General features: G+C 39.8%; 1 protein-coding gene across 5 annotated transcripts in view; it reads right to left on the bottom strand.

Annotated features, from left to right (window-relative positions):
- Positions 1-2,498: 2,498 nt before the first annotated feature.
- Positions 2,499-16,863, bottom strand: part of TEX9 (testis expressed 9) — a 45,367-nt gene continuing 31,002 nt past the window's right edge. For all 5 annotated transcript variants that reach the window (XM_075897310.1, XM_075897308.1, XM_075897307.1 and 2 more), the window contains 4 exons: positions 13,967-14,140; positions 9,597-9,731; positions 7,768-7,902; positions 2,499-4,057 (listed from right to left, as the gene is read on the bottom strand). In XM_075897310.1, the coding sequence (XP_075753425.1) occupies positions 3,980-4,057; positions 7,768-7,902; positions 9,597-9,731; positions 13,967-14,140 (522 nt within the window). In that variant the 3' untranslated portion in view covers positions 2,499-3,979. The remainder of the gene's footprint in view (positions 4,058-7,767; positions 7,903-9,596; positions 9,732-13,966; positions 14,141-16,863) is intronic.

The following is a 16,863-nucleotide window of genomic DNA, read 5'->3' as shown; positions in this document are numbered from 1 at the left end:
TTTGAACAAAGACATTAACAGGATGTCTCATTATAAAACCAGCCTTCCATATACTTAACACCTCATTCACATCAAAAGCTAAATATGGTACACTTCCAGCCCACTCAGTTAGCCTCGTTATCTGTCAGCTGTAGTGCTGGTGCTATTTCCCTTCCCTCTGTTATACATTCTAGCTTCCTGGTTTTTTTCCCACTCCAGCTTATCTGAAGAAGTGGGTTTTGCCCATAAATGCTCATGATACTATTTTTGTTAAACTCTAGGGTGCCCCAAGAATACTTGTTAGTTTTAAAGTTAGACTAACACAGCTAACCCTCTGAGACTTTTGACATTTCCTAATGCAAGAGTTCGGTTACAGAACAAAGGCTATGTCTATACTGCATTCTTGCACAAGAAAATATGCAAATGAGGTGAAGTGGTGAATATCACTGCACCTCATTTTCATGTTTAATGAGCCGCCATTTTTGTGCAAAACTCCCCTCTTGAGCAAGAGCTGTTCTGCTGCTTCTTTTCAGGCAGAACAGCTCTTGTGGAAGGGGTGGGGGGGGGGAGGGGAGAGGTTTGCGCAAAAAAGAGCTGTGTAGACAGCTCCTTTTTGCGCAAAAGCCCCTTGTGCAAAAATGGTGGCTCATTAAGTATGCAAATGAGGCATGGCGATATTCAACGCTTTGCCTCATTTGCATAGTTTCTTGTTCAAGAGTGCACGGTATAGAGATAGCTAAAGTGTATTCAAACTCCTTTGATTTCCTTGACCTCTTTAGGGACAGGTATTACTATACCTAAACCCCTTTCTGGGTAGAACTATGCATCTTATCCATAGCTGGGCTCTGCCTACATGGGGACACTCAAAGTTCATCTGAGTTAATTAAAGGTGTGTTTTGAAGTGATTAAATTACATTAATTTTGTTGATAGTTATTCAGAATTAAAATAGCCTCAGTTTGGTTTATTTTAATTCACTTAGGCTCCCAAAAAAAGGGTTTCACAGGTTCCAATAGCAGCTGATTAAAGTGAATCAAAAACAGCTTCCTCAAAACAAAGCATTAGTCACACAAAAGGTACACAATGTGCAGAGCGAAGGATTAAAACAAAAACCTAACTGCATTGGTCTTACAAAAGTTTGCAAGGAAAGATAGCCCTATGGGTAAAATTCCTTATCTCTGTCCTTTGAGAGAAGGGCGGTGAGGGAGAGAGGCTGTTTGTTTACTCCAGTTTGTTGTCTTAGGGAGTCTGTATGGACAATATGCTTCCTCTCTAGACAATATTAAAGCCTAAAATGCTTGCCTTTCTAAGGTAGGTGTTGGTTTGGAGAAAGTGAACCATGCCAGCCTCAAAAACCTGTATTCTCTCAAACTAACCGATCCTTGCCATTGTTTCATTTCCTATTTATTTCCTCCTTTTATTTAACTCCTTATGAGGCAGATTCTTATTAACCAGGCAAACTGAACACGTTTATTTTAAAAAAAAGCAAAGAGCTTCCTTATTTTGCACAAGCTTACTTCCCGCATAACAGTAATTGGTCAAAAAATGAAAACAGGAGTGAGATTGAGATAACTGATTTAAATATGGTCCCTTGATATGATGCTGCGGCAGATGTATTAATTTAAAGTTATATTAAGCAGCTGTTAAGTTATTCAAACAAAATGTCCAATCACTGACTTTGCTGATCTATGGAACTTTTCAGATATCTGTGTAGACACTGATCCATACTGCAGCACTGACTATATGATTATCTTAAATGACAGTCAGTCACTTACCTGCATTTACATGAGATTATTAAAAGATGCCAGTCTACATTTTGATATGTACTGTTTCTGTTTTCTCTATAGTTTAACTCACTTGAAATTAAAAAAAAATTGTACTGTTCAGTTTCATTTTTCATATTACCCAAAAATGGTTAAAATGAAAAGCAATCTAAAATTTGGGCCAAAGGAGTTCTAAGCTCTGCAAAATCTCTTTTAGGCATTTCTTTAAATCAGAAAAATGAGGTTCACAAAGACTCAAGCACATTTAAAATCATGTGATAGAACAAAGCTCTAAATAAAATGATTAGATGAGGTTTATGTCCTAATTGTATGTTGTTTAACAATTGTGAGGAGAAACCACTTAGATTTAATAATGGATTATATAAACAGCACAAACTTAACTGTGTCCACATTATTACACTGAACATACACAAAATATTTGATTCACTTCCAGTCAGTTTTGTCTGTTTGTTCTTGATTGCAATCAGATTATAAAATCATTACAGTGTCTGGACACCACCTAGCACAGTGTAGCCTACTATTCATGATTGGGGGCCCTTTAGATTAAACTGTAAAGTATGCAACACTAAGTGAATTATGTTAAGAATAATTACTTTCATCCAACAGTTACACAGCCATGTGCATTTAATATGAAAAAAAAAAAACCTATAGGACAGATGGGACTGAAAACAGTATATGAAGACAGACAGGAAAATAGGAGAAATGAATGGGGTCAAGAAAATACTCAACTACAAACATTTCCATAGACAAACATAGTTTATTAAATATTGCTGAAAATAGAGAAATTCATTTTACACTGACATTATGCCAATATTTATCACTTTAAAATTGCAGGGTAAGATGCCAAACTTTATTTTTAAAACAATATTTCCATATCAAAATATACAAAAATTCTCTAATCTATCAAATAGATTTAATTACAATGGCAAATTATCAGATCTTCTATAAATCAAGCAGGAATGTAAAATCTCCTTAAATGTAATGTTAGTTTATTAAACTGGTTAACCAATTAAGCAGAATCCCACAGAGAGGGAGGGTCAGCCGGAGCAGTCCCCACCCCATGGGGCTGCCTGCTGCTAGCCCTACAGAACTGCCAGCTTCTGGGCCCTGGGCTGCAGCATAGTGGGCCCGGCTACTCCTGGACACCGGTTAACCTGTTACCGGTAAGCATCACCCATTAAGGTATGGGAACAGTGTAGGGTCTTAGTTGGGTTTGAATATTAACTACATTAGTGGATGCTGGCCATCCTGATTTTAGGTATGTGAACGGGTAACCAGTTACCCGTCAAGGGTGACGTTAACCGGGTCGCTGGTTACCTTTTCATATCACTAAAATCAAGATGGTCACCATCCACTAATGTAGTTAATATTCAAACCAAACTAAGACTATAAAGAGCTATTAAGGAGGGATGGACAACAACTCTTATTCCTACATCATTCCTATACGTTTATTTTTACAATAAAGGTGAGTTTTTTCATCCAAGTTGTAAAATGGATCAGAAGTATTTTCTTCCCCATTAATGAGGTTTTTGAACTATCACTCTTGTTCGCTGTACATATAAAAAGGTAATGTTTATGTATCAGTTCATCTTATTTCAAAATGAATCAGTACGAAAACAAAAGATTGATAACCAAAACAGATGTGTACATAATGTAGTCTTCTCTCTATACTGCTTGCATAACCCATTACAGTTAGTGGGAATATTATAGACCATTTAGCCAATGAGGGTGCATCTACACAGCACCCTAAATTCAAAATAAGATACGCAGTTTGTGTAAGGCAAATTGTGTATCTTATTTCAATTCTATTTCAAAATAGAATATTTTGAAATTTGGCACATCTACACAGTGCCAAATTTCAAAATAACACACTATTTCAAGACATCCCTTAACCCTCAAAGAATGAGGGTTAGAGGGATGTTGAAATAGTATGCCCGTTATTTTGAAATATTTTTCAAAATAACAGCTTGTTAAGATGTGGGGTAGCTATTTTGGGATATCTCCGGTACCCTTAGATAACAGTTTAATTAATTAAAACATTTCAAGATATATTGCAAAACAAACTATTTACAATCTAACATTAACATGTATATCCTACTAGAACTTTTAAAACTAACAATTTTACCAGGATTAATCTAAAGCTATCCCTTTTAACACGTGTGGTAAGTAAATACTTTCAAAACAGCATACAATTAGAACTGAGGTGTTGAACACTGGATTAGGAATTTCCCCACTCAAGAGCTTTCATGAACTCTTCTTCAGTAAAATAAAGCATTTTAGCAGCTTCAATGTGCATCTATAAAAGATTAGCATATTTTTAAAACAGTTGGGATATAAGAAGATAATTTGATATGGCAAATATAAAAATCATATTTAACCTACATAGCTACATGTAAATAAAAATGGAATATGAAACAGGTTTTTAAAAAAGGAAATTGATTTTTCTTTTTGAATGTGTAGCCTCATTGGGGAAAGTTTGGCTTCTGTTTAGTATTCCAAAAATGGGGTTGAGGGGTCAGCTAAAGCTGCTACTTATAGTCTTTGATAGCAATGATTTTCTACGTTGGGTATCATGAATAACATCAAAAGTGAAGAAAGAAGAGTGAGGAAGACATTAATGTAGCTACTAGAGTTGTAATACTTGGAATAGATGCCTTATCCTTAAGCCCTTTCCAGTGATTAATTGTGCTAGGGCTGAGCCCTGGCACCTAGGCTTGACAGTTCACAGCTCTGGCACCTCTGTGCTTGCTTATGTCAGTTATGAAAAGTAACAAAAATTGCTTGAGCTCTGCCACATCTTTCATTATAAATTAAGCACTGGTCTTTTCCTTATACAGGCAGTCCCCGGGTTACGTACAAGATAGGGACTGTAGGTTTGTTCTTAAGTTGAATCTGTATGTAAGTCGGAACTGGCGTCCAGATTCAGCCGCTGCTGAAACTGATCAGCGGCTGATTCCAGGAAGCCCGGGGCAGGGGCTTCCTGTAGTCAGCCACTGGTCAGTTTCAGCAGCGACTGACTTGGGGACGCCTGGGGCAGAGCAGCTGGGGTGCTGCTGGGTTGGTCCAGTAGCGCTGCCTCTCCTCGGCGCTACTGGACCAACCCAGCAGCATCGAAGCTGCTCTGCCCCAGGCGTCCTGATTCAGCCGCTGCTGAAACTGACCAGCAGTGGCTGAATCAGGATGCCTGGGGCAGAGCAGCTGGGGTGCTGCCCGGTTGGTCCAGTAGCGCCCAGAGCAGCACTACAGGACCAACTGGCAGCGCCCCAGCTGCTGTACCACAGGTGTCCGGAGCAAAGCCGCGGAGCACGGGGGCAGCGGGACAGCCCAGACGCGCCGTGGCTGTCCTGCTGCCCTTGGGCTCCATGGCTTTGCTCTGCTTTGCTCCCCGTTCCCCTGGTCTGCAGACCAGGGGGATGGGGAGCAAAGTGGCGGAACATGGGGGCAGCAGACAGCCCAGATGCGTCTGGGCTGTCCGCTGCCTGCGTGCTCCGCGGCTTGGCCCTGCTTTGCCCCCCGTCCCCCTGGTCTGCAGACCAGGGGGACGGGGGGCAAAGCAGGGCCAAGCCGCGGAGCACGCGGCCAGCAGACAGCCCAGACGCGTCTGGGCAGTCAGCTGACCGTGCGCTCCGCGGCTTGGCTCTGCTTTGCCCCCCCCCATTCCCCCCCGTCCCCCTGGTCTGCAGTCCAGGGGGACGGGGGGGGGGGGGCAAAGCAGAGCCAAGCCGCGGAGCACGTGGGCAGCGGACAGCCCGTCCGCTGCCCGCGTGTTCCGCCGCTTTGCTTCCTCTCCCTGGTCTGCTGGAGACCAGGGAGAGGAAGGGCCCCGTTCGTAACTGCGGATCCGATGTAAGTCGGATCCGCGTAACTCGGGGACTGCCTGTACATACTTCTCTACCCTTGAGATGCTTCTAATAGGCATGATAATTAAAGAATCTGACAACTCCTGTGGCTTTAAAAAAAAAGTTTACAAGAGAGTCACTGTTTTTCAAATATGGATCATTCAACTCAGCTCTGAAATCACTGGATCTAGTAGGAATGTTTGAGATATTGACATATTTTCAGACTGCTCAGAAGAAACATTATCAGATAACTTTACAGGAACTCTTCAGGCAAGTCTATTGCTATTCTATCTGTGCTTATAATTTTTCTTTTAAAAAAAAAGCAAATCACTAAAGCAAAGGTGTTCAGAGCACAGACTGCCTTAGTATCCAGTATTGGACTCCAGCTGTTTCATAACATTCAAGCTATTGAAGAGGTTGTCTGTCTCTGCAGTTTCAGTATTACAATTAACTTAAAATACTGTATTAGACCACAAGAATGTCTGTTACATAAGCTACCAGCATCTTTTCTCATGATCAAAATGTATAGTTACTCAAACTCCTAGCAGGATGGTTGAGAGGGGAAAATTATGGTAAACATGAAAATAAGGACCTTGCTTTTTCACACTCCACCCTTACAACCTACCACTCAAATGGGCAGCAGAAATTGAAGCCTATAAGCCATTAATTCCCTTACATGCCATATGACAGCAAGCTTCAGATCATGTTATAGAGGTTATAATGTTTATTATACCCATGCTTTAAACCATTTTTAAATGGATAACATTACCATCAGTCCTGACTTTATTAAGGTTGCCAACTTTAAATTTTTTATTCTTGCTGGCAGAAAACCTTTTTTTAGCATGACTGTTCTTCGGGAACTAGACTAGTGCGATGTAGTGAACATTAATCACAGGAAGCAGCTGTTGTCCATAAGGGATCTGATTTTTTAACATATAAACATATTGTCCATTTAAAACAAAAGACAGCTATAATTCCCGTAATACACCGGCCTCCAGCTCTGGAAAGCTAAAGATCTTCCACCCATATTCCTTCTTATAAATAAGGCCTTACTCACAAGGTTCTCTCTGGGAGCTTGTCCTTTAAAACTAGAGAGACAACCAGAGGTAGACCTAAAGCAACCATTTTGAACAGCAAGCAAGCTGACTGCTGTAGGTTGCAACTCACTTCCTTCCAGGTAGCATTTAGCTTCATTTAGGTATTCTCTCACTCCTAAGGTGGTCACATAGCCTACCCATACAAATTAGGCATACACATTTTATGGATGATCCAACCCATCTTTGCCAGTGAGTGCAATACATCAAAAATTGTATTCAAAATAAACTGGAAGTTCTTGTCATAGATTAGAAGATTAAATATAACCAAAGTTATCTGAGAAAGACCTACATCAGCTATTTCAGAAAATGTGTGGACAGAACAACACTGTAATAAGGTAACATATTAATACTGAAAGGCCATGCTGCTGATATTGTAATCTCTATTTTACATAATTCCCAATGTAAGAGAGATTCCCTGTGTTGTCAGGACTGTATGGGGATGCTGCTCCTATTTAAGTTCTATTTGCTCAGACCATATCTACGCTATACCTGGAAGGTCAGGTTAAGGTATGCAACTCAGCTATGTAAAATACGTAGCTGAAGTTGGCTTAACTTAAGCAGAGCTCAAGCACAGAGGGAGGTCAATGGGAGCAAATGCTCCCATCGGCTTCCCTTACTCCTTGTGACTGTCAGGAGTACTGGTGCCCACCGGAGCCGCCCTCAGCATTCGATTTAGCAGGTCTTAGCTAAGAAGATCGATCTATGGCACGGCAAGGGAAGAAACCACTGAACTGAGGACTGCTCAATATGGCTTTCAGCAACACTAAACATGTTCGAAATCAAAGCCAAAATATTCAGTTCAAGAGATGATCTGTCCAGTTTTCAGAACATTTCAGTAAAGGAGAAAGCCAGCAGTGTTACTTGTATCTCCATAACTCCAGAAAGCCAAACCACCTACCCTGCCTAAACATACCACTTATTGGAGACTGAGAGGATGCAGATGTGTTAGTTCTTATGTTACTGCAGGAAATACTGATGGTAATCTTAACAATTAGCATTTGCAACCTGAAGCATGCAACTTTATCACTATCTCAGAGAACATTGTTAAGCTTTTAGGGTCATAGACGTACCTTTTGTCTCTTCAGAATATCGATTAACTTTAACTGTTTCTTGAAACCTGTCATTAGCTCTTCTTTTTGTTTCTCCAGTCTCTTGTTTGCTATTTTTAATTCTTCAAGTTTTTTGTGCTCATGGTTGGCTATATCCTAAAAGAGGACAAAAACAACATCATATCTGTAGAAGTGGCACAATAGAAAACATACCAGCAATTTGTGATATTTCAGAAGGAGAGATTTGTACCCTTGACAACCAAAGAAACCCCCACACCTAGCTGATCTCTCTTTTATGCTACTAAGGCAATAGGATTTATACTGGTACCATGCAGAGAGAGTGTGTTCTTTCAAGTTGTCACAGATATGTTTGGATGCCCCTTTTCAGTCACCCACTAATCTGCTGTGAAGGGAATTCAAGCCTCTGGGTCCCTGGATCCCCTGATTTAAGCCTCCATTGCCTGAATGGAGTCCAGCCACTTTTCCCATCTTGAGATCTATTATCACATTTGCAGTACAGAGCTATCTAGTACCCCCTTCTGAGAGAAAGAACCCACTCTCCAGCTGCCTAGCACATGGGTTCTAAGATGACCCTTGGCACTTGTTCATACTTGGCAATACACCTCTCCCAGAACATCCTGTAAAGCTTCTGGTTTACAGTTTAACGCTCTCAAGGCTTACCATAGTAGTGAAGCAAACAACAAAGATGATGCTTTTCACAAATCTAACAAATTATTCCTCTAACTCAATTATATAAAGAACATATATATATGTAAACGCTATACACATTTTTTTCTTCACTACATTACTCCTCCCTAAGGAGTCGGGGTGGGGGAAATCTGTAGAGCTTTGCGTGTATACATCTGCATCTGCAAAAATGATCTGTGGATACCTACATTCACATCCATGGATGTGGATACCTGTGGTAATAAAGCGGATATTTGTGGATTTGCATCTGTGCCCCAGGAAGCTTGGTTTCCCCTGCCTCATGCTGGGTGGCTTCTTGATTATGTCATGGTATCTCTAACACCCTAGCTTGAATTATGTTTTTTCCTCTTTCCTAGCATTTCCTCTTCCAATTTTTTATTTTCCTCCCCCTTCCAGTACCTGCCTTCCTTTGTTTCATTTCTTGGTAACTTTCCACTACCCCAAAATAACCACCCATCAGACAGAGGACAAAATATCTTTCCTTGGGATGCAGTTACTCTCTTAACTGGTGTGTGGTCAAGGCATTGTTTATCTTTAAATACCTTTCCTCACTCTAGAGTATACTTTGTGCCTGTCCTATCAGTAATGCTGAATACACACAAAAGGCATTCATGATAGAGTTGCTTTTCATAGTAACTTTTCATAATTCCATAGTATCAACCAGAATGTGTATGTTAAACAGATGGATTCCCATATAGTTAAACCTATCTTCCTATCACATACTGACTTTGGAGTCCAGTGCAGTAGAGAAACACTTCTTAGTGATAAGTATAGTATTTGTCCCCCCTCCATTTCTAATCACATACCAGACTCAAGAAGACAGGAAAACGAAAAACACCAACATTAAACTTTACATAACTAATATAATACAGCATTCTTCAGCAGTGGTTGTAATATTCTCTAAAACAACTCGAACCCTTGTTCATCTATTCAATTGATTAGTTAAGGTATTCTAATTGCCTGAATAAATGTTTACAACGTTAGAACTATGAAATATAAAAATGCCCTCGAAACTCTTATTGCCATCCACAATTTGAGGGTGCTCTCTTATTACCAGATCAAGATCTTTGGTGGGTTTTATTAAGCATTTTTCAACAGGAGATTATACTTTTAAAGCAGTTTATTTGAAACCACAACTATACCTTATTGCTTTGCTTCAGTTTATTCAGCTCCATTTTATACCTTTCTGCTTCCTCAAGAGCCCTATTTAAGCGAACTTCTGTAGCACTCTGACTGGTAGAAGCCTGCTTTTGTATGCGCTTTAGATTCTCTAGTTCCTAAATAAAGAAAAGTATGTTGAATAATGATACATCAATGAATCCTCCTATAAGCAACATATTTAAAACAAGGGACATGCCGGAAACCATGTATGATCTTGTTTGGCCCTGCAGTCGAATCTGACTTCACATATCCTACTTTTATAGTTCTAACTTTTCCTTTACATCCTCTCCTTCTCCCTTTAGAAATACTTCTATCTGAATACTAACACAGGGATCAACAAAACCAAAAGACTGCTGCGCTATGTGCTGGTGATACAGATTCAATACTGCAACACTTAAAACCTTGGGACAACTTGGGGTGCTGTCTAGTCCAGAAAACAGATGTAGAACTGCTTCTCCCTTCTACTATTTGTTAGTGCTGAGAGTCAGGAAAAGATGAGGGGATGATGCAATGGTGGAGATAGTAGAGTACTGAGATAAAGATCAATGGAGACACTAGAGCAGGGATCAGCAACCATTCCCAAGTGGCGTGCCAAGATTTAACTCTCCTTAGATGGTAGAGGGACTCGCTGTTAATTACATAATTACACACGAGCCATTTTGCTAGTTCTGCAGTGGGGGAGAATGGTTTAATTTAAATTATTAAACAAATTAAGCATTTTAACTTTCTCATGTTAGTTAATCAAACTTCATTTTAAATAAAGTAAAATATTATGTCCAACACGAAAGGTTCCCATGTTTTCTTTATTTATGGCAGAGGTGGGGAACCATTTTTGGGTTGGGGTCACACACCCACAGAAAAATCAGTTGGGGACCACACAAGTCAGAAGCAAAAAAACTCCTCCAAAACCCCCCAACCATCATTGATGTGACCCCCCAACTGAGAAACCTCACTCTGCTGGCACTCCAGCCCCCATGGAGTGAGGGGAAGGGACAGGGAGGACTGAGGTTCAGGGCTTTCCATAGCCAGGGTTGGCTCCAGCCTGGCTGGGCACAGAGGGGCACTGGGGAAGGGGCTCCCCAGTCCTACATACTGCTCATGCCTGGCGCAGCACATGTGCTAGCCACCCAGCTCCAGCTCTCCAGAGCAGGTCCAGCCCCACCCCGTCCTGAAGCAAGGAGCCTATAGCTAGGAAGGGGAGAGCGGGAGTTAAACCCTTAATTCCCAGGAGCTGCATGCCCAGGCTGCATGCCCCCTTCTCAGCAGGAAGCTGGAGCAAGTGCTCCAGCCTGCAGCTGCATGGCTGAGGCTGCAGCTCAGCATGAGCTCCCAGCTGTGTGGGAGAAAGGGGTGGGACTGAGCTCCTGCCCCGAGTACCACAGGAAATCAGCCTGCATTCCAGGGGTTGCTGACCCCTGGGAGTAAGAGAAAGCAAAAGGAAAAAAAGAACATAACTCTTGTTATTCATGTGAACGATGAGAAGTGTCTAAGAAAACAGAGGAAAAGTAGTAAGTAGGGATGTTAAAATGTACTGAATTAACGAAACACTTAAAATTTCAGCAGTTACACTTGAGGGGGTAGTTGGCGCCCCATGTACATCAGCTTCTGACTGCACCATTCCCTGCACTGCTGCCTCTACTACAGAAGCAGTAGCGTGGGGGGGAGGGGCAGAAAGGGGCTCTCCAGGTAGCCAGGGCGAGTGGAGAGCCAGCTTTTAAGCAGACTCCCTGTGCGTACCAGGAGCTTGTGTGTAATCGTGAAGGTTAATCGATGAGCCCAGGCTCATCAGTTACCCGTGTACACAGTTACACTTTCACATCTCTAGTAACAGGTATAAAAAGGCTAACTCATTTAACCAAAATAAGAGAGAACAATGTCTTTTAAATGTTAAGTCTTCTTCCTGAATTTGTCTCTTTTTGAGAGATTACTTCATTTTCTTATAGTTCTGATATTAACTCTGGTGAAGCCAAGTGTTGGTGGGTTTATTTTGAAATATTTGTCATTTTTGTTAGAAAGCTATCCTTCATGAATTCATAAGACAGGAGTAGGAAACCTCAGGCCCGGGGGCCAGATGCGACCCCCCAGCTTGTCTGGATCCAGCCCCCGAGGCAACAGGGAGTCTATGCTGGCACTCCAGTCCCCCGCTGTCCCATCACAGGACTGGAGCACACAAAATCTAGGCTGGGCCCCCTAGACTCTCGTATGCAAGGGGAATGTGGAGAGTTTCCTTTCTCCTTATCAGTCAGGTGACACATCAGTGAGGGTTTTTTGTGTGCGGCCCCAAACTGATTTTTCTGTAGGTCAGTGGCCCCCAATCCAAAAAAGGTTCCCCGTCACAGTATAGGATGAATGACTTGATTATGTAAGTGTCTGAATGACAAATCACTATAGAAAAGCATTGTTGCAAACTAACTCTGGCTTGTATGTATATTGGAAGGATCCCAGACTTCTCCAATCTAGACCCAGAAAAGAAGATAGGAAATCTAGAACAACAATCTTACTGAAACACATAGATTTTACTGCTGAATTTCCTTCTCCAAAGATTTTGGACAAATTGAGTGACTCTTCTATGCTATATTGTGTCAGTGACCAGGCCATATACAAGACTGAGGTGGGATTCACTTTTTTTGCCTCAGGAACCTACACAAATGTTTAGGTCAAGTAACTTAGAAACTTAATTTCCAGGCAGTAAACACCACAGTCTGTTCATCTTCATAGCATCACCATCGCTTCTCTTATGTTAAGATGGCAGAGCTGTGAATAAGGTCAACTGCTTGCCTCAGTCTTCAGTGCCATATACTCCATTTTATATTAAAATAAAATTTAAACTTTTGGAATAGAATATTTCATAACCTGGCTGCATAAAAGGATATAGCTTACACACCGTGCAAGTGATATCAGCTAACCTAGTCACGTAAGAAAAGGATGATTAAATGCTCTTTTAATGCTCTGACATTGACTTCAGAGAGTAATAGGATACAGAGGGATTTTTGCAGATTTTTTATGGTGTTGTTGTATTTTATATCTTGTCAACTAATGCTAAAAATAATAAATAGAAGAAAAAGTTATTGTAGATGTCTGCATGCTCCTGTGCCCCAAATCAGAGAATTGTGGTAGCAGTGCCATCAGTAGGCTGCACACGTGCAAAGCCAGCTACCCCACATGCACAGCCAACCAATCCCTTCAGTTCCCTTCTCTGCTGCAGCAGACCAAGGATGTTCTATAGCAGAGGGGAGGAATAGTGGATAGTAAAGCACCCACAGGGACAACCATCTTGAAGAGCATCAGTTATTGTACAGGTGAGTAACAGGTGCAAAGCCTATGACTTCTTTTCATTTAGTTTGGTTTGATATACTTGCATAAAAAAGGTTCTCTCAAAGTCTCTACTTAGTAGTTTAAAAATGTCAATGCTACATTATTTTCTTAAACATATAGGAATAGAATGAAAACATGTTTAATCGTTGCTACACTATAGTTTAATATAAAGAACACTTGATTTAAGCTACAAGTTGTGTGTTCAGTTTTCACTTAATCTTTTTTCAGATAATATTCTCTAAGTTATTCAAATATGTTTGAATTTAAAACCAACCTCTCCAGCTCCAAATAATTAAAGAAAAAAAAACCCCACAGGCTGCTTTTAGCTTAAGTTCCAAACAAACAAAAGCTGTGTATATGGGCCATCTGGTATAACCAGGCACTTCACAACTTTGCAGATGTGGCTTGTACTTTGAGCCAGGTTGGTTTGATTCCTTAAAACTAGTTTTAAAAGGGACACAGTCAAATTACGAAAAACTAAAAACAAAGGAAACACATACTCACTCTTCCTTCAACTCTCATGCACTCACCTATCATCAACAAAAAAAAATTACCCACAGGTCAAACGGTGTTTTTTTAAATTTTGTTACAAGATTTTTTTTTATAAGATTGTTTTAAAAAATATTGTTACAAAGTTGCTATACATAAATTAGAGAAATTAAATATTTCCCATTTTTTTCTTTCTTCCTTTATGAACTTGACTGCACTTTGTGAATAGTCACCTGCTCCTAGGGATGGTCTACACAAAAATGAAAAAAGCAATTAAATACAGAAAAATGTGATTATACACCCATAAAACTGTTGGCGAAGGCTGGGGGGAAAAAAATCTAAAATGTCTCAATTTTTTTTTTTTTTTTTTAAAGAGAAAGATCTGACCAGACAGTATGTTTAAAGCAGAATGAACAGCATCAGTATGTAAGCAGAAGTCAGTATGTCAACTGCAAATATGACTGTAAAGCAATTCAGGTAAAGGACATACTTGTGGCAATATATTTTTTCTTTTAAGTAAGACTAAAGAAATCAATGGCTACATTACCTTTTCTACTGCAATGACCTGTTGCTGTAATCCTTCACTTTTCCTGTTAGCTTCCTCTGATAGCATTTTGTACTTTTCCATTTGAAACTGTTGACTACTGACTGTTCGCTGGAGTCTAGCACGTTCTTCTTCAGTTTCTTTAACCCGAGAGTTTAAATTTCGATTCTCATCATCCTATCAATTAATAATTTGTAAATTTAGAAATCGATGTTTTAAGAACGTATTATAATGAGAAAGCATTTTTCTACAACTTAAAATGGAGTTACTACTAAAAGTTTTTTTTATTGTTGTGATCATTGGTGTCTTAATTTTAAAAAACTTTTTAAGACAATATTTCTTTCACAAGCAATACCTGATAACTCATGGTGGATTTCATCATGATCCAGTTTGCTTAAGGAAAGAAAAAAAATCTTGAATTCTGCTCTTAGCACTACAGTAACTTTTAATTTATTCTAAATTTTGTCTAGTCTTTTATTTGAAAAATATGCCATATTAGAAACATGTTTTAAATAAAATGTTAGTAATTTAAGATTAAAGGCACAGAAGATCACAGCACAATACTGCATTACAGTAGTTATAGAATAAAGTATATAGTAAATCCATGCAGATGTTCTACCACACAAATTCAGATTAGTAACATATTTCAGAGAAACAAATGTTTGAAAAAGATCTCTTTATGGAGAAAGAAAGGGTGGATACTATGAATCTTCATCACAATTACAAAAAATAATCAGTTCCCAACTTTTCATGTGGTCATCTATTTTTTAATTATAATCACAGCTCAGACTCTTGCATACCTCAAGTACCTAAATTCATGTTGATTTTAAAAATCAAATGGTACATATCAATTGCTGGATTTTTACATCCCCTTCACAAAATTATATTCCTATTTTAAATAATTTTATGACCTAGAAATCATTGTTCATTTGGAGTATGAAATATTTTGAATATTATCTTTTATAAATCAGTGTTAATAGAAACATGTCAAAAGAATCAAGTCACAATCCAAAAGGTTTTTAAGGAGAAAGTTTCTACATTTTTTAAAAGAACAACCTTCCTCCACCCTTGGGGGAAAAAAACACTAACATGAACTGTTTTGGAAAGAAATTGACCTTTTGCTATAACACAAAATTCAAACAGTAAAAATGATGATAAAAATTACTCAGACTCATAGACTTTAAGGTCAGAAGGAACCATTATGATCATCTAGTCTGACCCCCTGCACAGTGTAGGCCACAGAATCTCACCCACCCCTCCCAGAATAATCCTCTCACCTATATCTCAGATATTGAAGCCTTCAAATACTCTGAAGACCCCAAGATGCAGAGAATCCTCTAGCTGTGATCTGTACCTCATGCTACAGAGAAAGGCGAAAAACCTCCAGGGCCTCTGCCAATCTTCCCTGGAGGAAAATTCCTTCCCGACCCCAAATATGGCGATCAGCTAAACCCTGAGCATGTGGGCAAGACTCATCAGCCAGACACCCAGAAAGTTCTCTAGTAATTCCTATCATCCCTCCATTGACCTATTTCCCACTGATAATGAATGGTCAATTAGTTACCAAGATCATGTTATCTCATCAAACCATCCCCTTCATAAACCCATCTAGTTTAATCTTGAAGCCAGATAGATCTTTTGCCCCCACTACTTCCCTTGGAAGGCCGTTCCAGAACCTCATTCCTCTAATGGTTGGAAACCTTCGTCTAATCTAAAGTCTAAACTTCCTACTAGCCAGCTTATATCCATTTGTTCTTGTGTCCACATTGGTATTAAGCTTAAATAATTCCTCTCCCTCCCTGGTATTTATCCCTCTAATATATTTAAAAAGTGCAATCATGTCCCCTCTCAGCCTTCTTTTGGTTAAAGTAAACAAGCCAAGCTCCTTGAGTCTCCTTTCATAAGACAGGTTTTCCATTCCTCGGATCATCCTAGTGGACCTTCTTTGTACCTGTTCCAGTCTGAATTCATCCTTCTTAAACATGGGAGACCAGAACTGCACACAGTATTCCAAATGGGGTCTCACCAATGCCTTGTATAAGGGCACTAACACCTCCTTATCCCTACTGGAAATACCTCGCCTAATGCATCCCAAGATCGTATTAGCCTTTTTCACGGCCATGTCACAATGGCGGCTCATAGTCGTTCTATAATCAACCAGGACTCCGAGGTCCTTCTCCTCCTCCGTTACTTCCAACTGATGTGTCCCCAGCTTATAACTAAAATTCTTGTTATTAATCCCTAAATGCATAACCTTACACTTCTCACTATTAAATTTCATCCTATTGCTATCACTCCAATTTACAAGATCATCCAGATCTTCCTGTATGATATCCCGATCCTTTTCTGAATTGGCAATAGCTCTCAACTTTGTGTCATCCGCAAAATTTATTAGGACACTTCCACTTTTGGTGCCAAGATCAGCAATAAAAAGATTAAATAAAATTGGCCCCAAAACTGATCCCTGAGGAACTCCGTTAGTAACCTTCCTCTAACCTGACAGTTCACCTTTCAATATGACCCGCTGTAGTCTCCCCTTTAACTAGTTGCTTATCCACCTCTCAACTTTCATATTAATCCCTATCATTTCCAATTTAACCAATAATTCCCCATGTGGTACTATATCAAATGCCTTACTAAAGTCGAGGTAGATTAGATCCACTGCATTTCCTTTATCTAAAAAATCTGTTACTTTCTCAAAAAAGGAGATCAGGTTGGTTTGGCACGATCTACCTTTTGTAAAACCATGTTGTAATTTGTCCCAATTGCCATTAGCCTCAATGTCTCTAACTACTTTCTCCTTCAAAATTTTTTCCAGGATCTTACATACTACAGATGTCAAACTAACAGGCCTATAGTTATCCAGATCACTTTTTTTCCCTTTCTTAAAAATCGGAACT

The sequence above is a fragment of the Pelodiscus sinensis genome, chromosome 14, assembly GCF_049634645.1.
Source record: "Pelodiscus sinensis isolate JC-2024 chromosome 14, ASM4963464v1, whole genome shotgun sequence".
Taxonomy (NCBI): domain Eukaryota; kingdom Metazoa; phylum Chordata; order Testudines; family Trionychidae; genus Pelodiscus; species Pelodiscus sinensis.
The sequence above is the reverse complement of the archived record's forward strand: the minus strand, read 5'-3'. Positions and strand labels throughout refer to the sequence as shown.